Source organism: Diadema antillarum, unplaced genomic scaffold (assembly GCF_040938485.1).
Source record: "Diadema antillarum isolate AM-2024a unplaced genomic scaffold, OU_Dant_1.0 scf00000122, whole genome shotgun sequence".
Classification (NCBI taxonomy): Eukaryota; Metazoa; Echinodermata; class Echinoidea; order Diadematoida; family Diadematidae; genus Diadema; species Diadema antillarum.
The window spans coordinates 2605715-2614862 of NW_027271011.1; the positions used below are offsets into that span (position 1 = coordinate 2605715).

The following is a 9148-nucleotide window of genomic DNA, read 5'->3' on the forward strand; positions in this document are numbered from 1 at the left end:
AATGTCGAGAAGGGGGTCAATTTGACCCCCCCCCCCCCCCCCCCCCAGTTAAAATAGGGTTAATTATAGCACAGCTTTATATACGTCGATTTCTAACCGTGGTCTAAACTCGACTAGACGTCTCCCTCTACATACTTTACAGTGATCATCTCTGTGTGCATGATGCTATGCTTGTAGTCCATGTAGAGTTCATACCACTGCTTTGTAGGCCTAACGTTAGGTCTATAATACCGCAATGAGAACCGGACCTAGGCCCTAGGATATAGCTTATCCTGGAAAACCGTTCAATGTGGGCCCTAGATGTTTAACAGTGGTTTAGGTTCTGCTTCTACTACGTTCTAGGGCTAAATCGTGATATCGGTCCCCTCTCATTCTGCGTGTGTGTCTCCACTAATGCGCAAAGTCTATGGAGGTTGAAAGAAGTCCCCAGCTATAGCGGTGAAGGGTGGGTGGGGACCTAACCGGAGTTCTAGACTACCTACTAATACTAGTTGGGCCTAACCCGTTAGTAATAGTAGGCCTATTTTGCGTTATAATGCTGTTCTAGTTGGAATAGAATAAATGAGTAGGGCCTACAATTAACGCCAAAGGTTGTGAGACTTGTTTAGACTAACGGTTAGACTTTTACAGTTAGACTTAGAATAAGCCCTACCTCGGTAGAACGCCAACTGAAGTACATGTAGACTAGACCGTGTCTAGTTCTATTAGTTTCTCTAAGATCTAACATTACCCTGTTAGATAACGTTAGGCCTACGACTAAAGTTCTGGAGAATTTAGACTCAGAGTTTAGTGTGTCCCAATATTTTCTGAAACGCATAATGTTAACGTTAGAACTTTTATTTTAGAACATGAGAGGCATTTTTTTCAACTTCGCTCTATATAGGTGCCTACAAAAGTACAAGTAGCCCCCTAACAGTTACAATGTCAGATGTACAATGTCAATGACGGTTACATTCGTCACTCATTTTTGTTAATTTTGGAAATCATAACCTGGGGTGGTATTCTGAAATCCTTCCTAGGAAGAAATTTCTTCCTAAGTCAGGATTTTTTCCTAAGTGGTATTCTGAAAATCTTCCTAAGTTTCTTCCTAAGTCAACTTAGGAAGAAATTTAGGAAAGGGGCGGAGATTATGCAAATGAGGATGAGATATGCAAATTTCTGACTTAGGAAGAAGTTGGTATTCTAGAATGCACTTAGGAAAGAATTTTAGGAAAATATTTAGGAAAGCTTCGCCCATGTCCTAAGTACGCAGGGCCCATAGGAATACACGTAGACTGGTTATGCAGGCAATGCATCATGGCCGCTCTTCTCCTTGCACGCCCTTTTGTTGTGAACAGAAATATTCACGATCACGAGAGACTTCGAATAAATTCTCTTTCTCCTGAAGAATTCAAGAAGAACTACCGTCTACACTACGTAGATTTTCAGAGGCTCTGTGACATCCTCAAAGATGATGAGGGAATAGTTCGACACAATCAGGGTGCCAGAACAATTCCCGTAGATCTGCAAGTAGCAAGCTGCCTTCTTTTTTTGGCAAGCGGATCTTTTCAGAATGTGTGTGGGGATGTTTCTGGACTGAGCCAGCCTGCGCAGAGCAGGATTGTAGCAGCAGTGACTGATGCCCTGTTTGAAAGAGCACCACAGTTCATCAATTTTGGCCGATATGGGACTTTTGCTTCAACCAAAGCAAAATTCTCCCATATCGCCGGAATGCCAAATGTGATCGGAGCAATTGATTGTACACATGTGAACATTCGAGCACCCAAGGAAAACCCTCAAGTGTACGTCAATCGCAAAGGAAAACACAGCATAAACGTCCAGGCTATCGTAAATGCGGACCTGCAATTCGTAAATGTAGTAGCAAAATGGCCCGGATCGAGTCACGATGCATTCATCTGGGAAAACAGCAATATCTGTTCAGATCTTCGAAACGGGCGACTTCCCTCTGGATGGCTAATCGGTAAGTCAGCCAGCTGATCAGAAAGAAAACATGATTACGCAACACATCGCAGTCAGTGCGGATGCGCGCACACCACCAAGCGCAAATCGTGCATTATGCGCACCCGACCGTAGGGTTCGAACGTTCGATCCGTACGTGCACTCTCAGTAATCCGTAATCGAACCACTGCCAATTCATTGCATGCATACCGTTTGTGACCCAGTACAATGCGTGCGCGTGAGTCGAGTGCAGTCCCAGGCAATCCGTATCGGCGTATGCTTCAAAATTTCATCCATGCATTTGCCTTTTTAACCATCGATATGTATAAATGACGGCAGGAATGTGGACAATTCAGGAGGAAATTCTTACCTTTTCAATCAAATTGACCTGTCGAAATCATGAAATCCAAACGTCATCCACACGCGTGCACTAGACATCTGGCATCTGCGGGAGAGGCGGGATACATCGGTACCGTACTACAGTACTACTGTACCGGGCGGCGTCGTGTCATAGTCGACTCATACCATAATTATTAGGACTTTTTACTACAATGTTAGTTGTGGAAGTAGCCAGGGTTGCAATGGGTAACCACAGCACTGTCAACTATTCAGAATCATAGAAAAATCATGGTAAGTGCCCGGTAGACATTGTGATTGTTACTGTCCATGCATGCATAACACTTTATAATTTTAGTTAGGTCTAGTCTTACTAATTCTACACAGAAAGATCCGTCTGTTTGGATTTAAAAAAGAAAAATTTCCTCTAAAATTTTGTAGATAATACTAATAGAATATAAATAGAATTTCTTTGCATTTAAATTTATACCAACTAATTGTTACAGCTTTCGGATTTCCTAGGGCGGAGTAGCAGGCCTACTGACTGTCTGCAGTGTAACGTATATCAAAATGGATTTATGGGCCATTCTCAGATTAAGTGTTCAATTCCATGTGAGTAAAACCGAAAAATCAACCACAAAGTAATACATTCAAAGATGTGTTTTCGGAAACTTCAAAACCGGTCAAATACGAAACAAAAAGTGGAACATTCTAAATGATGGCCATTCATTGAGTAAAAATGAATTGAAATAGAGCATCATATATGATTTTTGATCACCAATCAGATACGTTACCGCAAATTTACATGTTGTAATGGACTCCTAACTCTGAATTGAATTTATTGTTTTGATCCAATTTCTGTTCAGGAAAAGACATCTGTCCCCCCTAAAGATATTGGGGTTTTTCAAGAGGTAAAGATGTTGTCATCCCTTGCTAATTGGTAGAAATTATTTCTGTGTGGTAGGTTGAAATATGCTTTTTGCTGAAATGAAATATAACCTTAAGATTCACTTTGTATTTTTTGCAAATTTCGCTTACAAATAAAGTTTCGAATCCCACAAATCATGCAAAGGGAACGATCCGATCTGGAATTTCCACAGGAAACAAATATGAATTGCTTTCCTGGGGAAATAACTATTGAAAAACATCGAATCACCTTTGGTAACGTATCTGGTAAAATATAAGTAATAATTTTAGTTGTGTATGAATTAATAAATATCACCTGTTTAACTATTTACCTCATAAATTGATGTATAAAATGAATTATGTAAGCCCAAATTAACCATTTTAAACATTGTACGTAATATTTAAACTATGAAATGTGGTGGAAAAGAGCCCTAAATGTGAAAGCTGAGTTCTTCATTCACAGAATATTCTCATCTTACGTCTGAATGTGTTTATCCATCTGACTATAAATATTCATTAAGTTTTGATGGATAATGCAAACAAGGTTGAAAAAAATATATTTTTGCAGGCACTTAGAAGGAAGTAGGTACAGTCTCTATGAACTCGATATGCTAAACAGTTGTTTGACCTATGGTAACGTATTTGGCTCATCCCTTTTAATGAAAATGAATAAATAATTGTTCAACTTATCAATGAATCTTGAGTAGTTCTTCATATGTTGAAAAACACTAGAATAAATATGCAACAGAACACTGAAACTTTTCTCGGAAGCATTTCATAAACTACTTTTTACTCTTTCAAAGTTTGGTAACGTATCTGGCGTACCGTAAATGAATCTGTCGGTGAAGTTACAGAGCAATTTCTGCTGAATATTCTTCATTTGAACATAACTTTAATTTTTTATGTAAGCGTCATTCTATGCAGAATTGTTTTATGAACACTTTGTTTTACATAACATTATTTGTCACCGTGGGTGCCCTGAATTATACGTAACGTATCTGCTAAATCTGAAAAGCAAAAAACTGATATGCTGAATCTTAGCTTCGTCTTGTAAAATAAACGTTCAAAGTTGTTGCATAGAATATGAAAGTGGCTGGGTTTTATAGAATAGAACTCTGGAGTTTATGAGCACACAACGATTTGTTTGTAAAAACATTTAAAATTTCTTTTCAGCATTTTGATTATGTGGTAACGTATCTGTCGGAAAACTTGGCATTAAGTTGTGAGACACTGACGCACAAAGAAAAATCATGTGGAAGTGTTGCTCTTTTTCACCTCTCTGTCCTTTTGGTGTAAGAATATAATCCTGAGGTCCAACAAAACGAAGCATGTAATGTGTAGGGATGAATTTTGACCAGATTTGATCCCCAGAAAGCACAAGACCAATGAGCAAAATTCGGTCACGTATCTGGGGTAACGTATCTGTGGTAACGTATATGGTCGATCATAGTATTATGAGAGCGATATCTACCAAATATTTCTCACTTGTACTAAACTTTAATGTTGAATCGATGCGTCATTCCGAGGAGTAATGTATAATATACAATTTGTCTGACATTGCAATGTCTGTCGCCGTGGGTGGCGTGAAAAGTATGTAACGTATCTGTCCAAATAAAAGTGTAGAAAACCGATATTTCAAACATTGTACCGTATTCTCAATAAAGAGCTGTTGCACAAAAAATCTAAGTACTTGCTGTGTATGAAGTATATCCTCAGGGTTTCATATACACAGGGTCATCGCATAGTCTTGTTATTTTCGCAATGCTGTAACACTAAAGAAACTGGTAACGTATCTGGCGGTGAATTTGGCGACAGGTTTCAAAAGGCTATAAAAAAAGAAGTCAATAAAAATTTTGGAACTTTTTGAGTATTGTGATTAGCACATATGATATGCTCATCGTCCATGAAAATGATATTTGGAAAGTATGTTTGTGGACGGAGAGGAGCAATGAAACATAATTCTGAAATAGCCGGCGACACTGCGTTTTGGGGGTCTTAACGAAGTTTAACAGCAAAATTTTATACAAAAAGGCAGACAACCGCATTTGATCGTGTTTATTTTTAACAAATAAAGTCCTCGTGATATATTATAAACATTTAAATAGTATCTAATAGGTTTCAGGGAACCGCAAACTGTCATGGAATGTCGGCGACACCAAAATTCCGTATTTGAACGCTTTTACTGAGAATGGGCCTTATAGTATACTTTTTAGACGATCCACTTGGGTTCTACTACTATCTGGTGGTACATTGGATTCTGCTCAAAGTTTCCAATTCTGGGACTGCTGAGTTCAAACTATGTCATGATGTGATGTTTTCATGTTTGACGAGAATAAGTTTACTTGAGGCAGCGCACCGCATGGGAAGTCATGTCATTGCATTGACCATTTAGTGTTTAAAAAAGTATTTAATAGACAGGGTCTAACATCTCAGACAAGTGACATGTGGAACCCCTTGTTCTATGTCGAGCGTAGTTATGCGTTTTTGAGATGAGGTGTGTGTTGTACTGTTGAGGTCTATCTAGAGTCCGGTCTAGCAACCGCAGATGTAAAATTAGCATCTTGAGACTCAACATGTTGAGGCATACAGTATGAAAGGTAGGCAATATATACACTTCATACATGTATGATGTAATATTTAGGTCTAAATTAATTTCATTTTTATTTTTGGTTAATTAAGTGAACTTATAAACACTATATTTTGTCAATTTATGGATACTCCTTCCCAAGCTATAAAGACCATTGTGTGTAGTTCCTACAGTAGCCGTTCTATTTGTTGATTATAACATTTACAAGTTTCGTACAATCAGGTTGTCTCAAATCTTGTGTTAAGTTCCTACCCTGCAATGCAATGACAAGTGTCTCTCCATGTCACAGGTAGACTGACCATTGCCCTTGTGGCTTAAATAAGAATGTTGCTGAATCTATTGTCGATTCAAAATTCATTTTCAATGACAATTTCTTTGCTTAATGTCTTTACCGAAATATTTCCCACTCTTATTCTTAAATCATTTTTTTTCCTATGATATCCGAATAGGTGACAGTGGTTATCCATTGCAACCCTGGCTGATGACGCCCGTACCACATCCCGCCTCTCCCGCTGAAGAAAGGTACAACGCTGCCTTTGCTAGAACTCGTGTCAGCGTGGAGAGAGCATTTGGTGTCCTTAAGGCACGGTTCAGATGCCTGGACAGTTCTGGCGGGGTTTTGTGCTACTCACCAGAGAGGTAAAGTAACTTAGTTGATTATGTTTCATAAATTTCGAATGTTCAGTAAACTGACTTTATTTAGTCAATCAACTCATCTTTGCACTTTATTATTATTGATATTATTATCACTGTTCTTATGTAGTGCATAATACCTTTGGCAAGGTCTCTAGAAGCTTTAGAGGGGAAACAAAGATAAAAACAGGAAAAGTTATTACATAAACACAATTCTTGGGCGGCATGTCTGCAACCACGTTTGCCAAGTAGTTTGTTGAAATTGTTTTACTAATGTTCCTTAAGCATTTACATTTAGCTCACCTGAGCCTTCGAAGTGGGCTATTGCGATCGCTCTTCGTCCGTCGTCCGTCGTGTGTAAGCTTTTACATTTTCATCTTCTTCTTGAGAACCCCTGACCGATTTTCACCAAACTTGGCAGGTACGTAATGTAGCATTCCTAGGGGTATAGGATCTCAATTTGTTCGAGTGGGCATCATTCCCTACCTGGGGGCCCCCCAGAGGTGCTCAACCCCCCCCCCCCCCCCTTCCCCCAAAAAAAAAAAAAAAAAAAAAAAAAAAAAATTAAGAAATCTTTAAAAATCTTCTTCTCTAGAACCAGAAGTGATAGAGCCAAGTTAATACTATGAATTAGTACATTGATGACTGTAGATTAAAGTTTGTTCATGGTGGATTCAGGGGTGGGGAGGGGTCCTAATGAGGCCCAAATTGCACATTTTCATCTTTTTCTTGAAAATGCCATTATGAATTTCCACCAAAGTTGACAGGTAGCATCCCTAGGGGGAAAGAATCTCATTCCCATCAAATGGGTACCATGCCTCACCTTGGGGGGGGGGGGGGGGGGGGGGGGGGGCATGGGACCTAAATTTGGACCGAAATTGTAAATTTTCATCTTTTTCTTGAAAACCCTATCACTAATTTTCACCAAACTTGGCATGTAGCATCCCTAGGGGAATAGAATCTCAATTCCATAAATTGGGCACAATGCCCCAGGGGTCCCCCCTCGGGTAAGGAATCTTCTATACAGATTTTCTCTAGAACTGGAAGTGATTGAGCTAAGTTTGTTCATGGGAGAATCAAGGGTGCCCTCCCTATCCCCACCCCTTTGGGACCCAAGGAAGCGGGATGGGATGGGGGGGGGGGCAAATGCGGGCCTAAATTTTCATCTTATTGCTGAAAACATCATAATGGATTTTCACCAAACTTGTCAAGTAGCATTCCCATATGGTTAAGGTCTCAAAGTTTTGAATGGGCATCATGCTTTCCTTGGGGGCCCCAGGTGGTCAAAACCTCCTAAATTAATGATTATTAAATAATATTTTTCTCTAGTTCTAACCAAAAGTGATAGGGCTTTAAGTCTTTTAAGCTGCATAATCCAACATTCTATAAAGTACAGTGTACTTGGCAGGTATTTTTACCAGTGTGATAGAATATGTAAATGGACACCATGCCCCCATTCTCAAAGCTACCCCCACCATAAGTTTCCAATGTTCTCATCTAAGAGTCTGCAAGAATGCATGGAAGGTGAACTTGCGATACTCAGGTGAGCGTGTGACCCACGGGTCTCTTGTTTCATCGAGTCAACATTGGTAATACCATGGCTTTCTAAACTTCTGTAAATTTCATAAGTGGTTCAAGTACAGTGAACACCTTTTTGAATGAAGTCCTCGTGACTGGCAGTATTCTTTCATTGTTTTGAAATTTCATTATAAGCGAACGAAAACACAACAAAGAACATGAAGTGGATAACGTTACAGCCCAAATTCTTACCTTGGTATAATCGGGATTGTGTTAAAACCCTGTTTGTTATAGTTTAAGTGAAAAGTATTAATGATTTAAATGATATTTTGACAGTTAGATTAAAAAACTAAAATTTTAAATTATGATGACATGTAACAGTATGAACGCAGGAAAGTGCAAATAGCATTGGCTACTGAATGTATTTCATTTCTCTGTATCAAAAGATGAATGCAATTGTTGGGAAGATTATTGAAGTTATTTCTCCTTTAATATTATTATTAGGTAGTAGGAATAATAGATGGATAAAAACCAAATTATGCACTGCAATTTCATTTGCTACTTTATGTTTATTCAAAGATGATATGTTTTTTATCAATTACCATTTCTATTGATGTTCTATTTCAGAGTGTGCAAAATAATAATGAGCTGTTGTGTTCTTCACAACATCTGCATGGAAAGAAGACTACCTCTTCCAGATGTCATCAACCTCCCCCATCAGGAAGCTCCTGCTGACGTGGATCCACAACATCCGAACAACGACCACCACTCTGGGCTTCAAACAAGGAATAACATTATTGCAAGATTCTTTGCTTGAATGTGCCATGACTTCATTACAGCTGTATGCGCGGCGATACGGTGCAGTTAACTCACCAAAAGCATATGACCTTGAAGTCTCATTCGCATAAAGTAGACAGTTTGTGTATGCAAAACCGCAGGGGAAGTGTTGCAGGACAATCGCAATATCTCACCTTCAGAAAGTCATCAAATGATTAAATCTATACAGCAAATTGAAGGAGAAACGATTTTCTAACTCACAATGTCACTTATTCTGGGTTCTGTTTAGGATAGACTTGTAAAAATGATGTCGAAATTAAGCTTCCAAAACAGAAAATCTGGTCTCAAAACAAGTCTTATTTTTTCACATTTTCCTTCATTGCTCCAAAATGAAACTTTGGTATATAACTTACGGTAGTATATCCATACTGTGTTCTAAATACCTTTTCTGTA

At 38.8% G+C, this 9148-nt stretch overlaps 1 protein-coding gene across 1 annotated transcript; it reads left to right on the top strand.

The window, feature by feature from the left end:
* The first annotated feature begins 1710 nt into the window (after positions 1-1710).
* LOC139720118 (putative nuclease HARBI1) lies at positions 1711-8928 on the top strand. The gene is made up of 3 exons (XM_071631490.1): positions 1711-1960; positions 6217-6406; positions 8546-8928. Exons 1-3 carry the CDS (start codon positions 1711-1713, stop codon positions 8733-8735), a joined length of 630 nt encoding a protein of 209 aa, XP_071487591.1. The 3' UTR covers positions 8736-8928.
* The last annotated feature ends 220 nt before the right edge of the window (positions 8929-9148 follow it).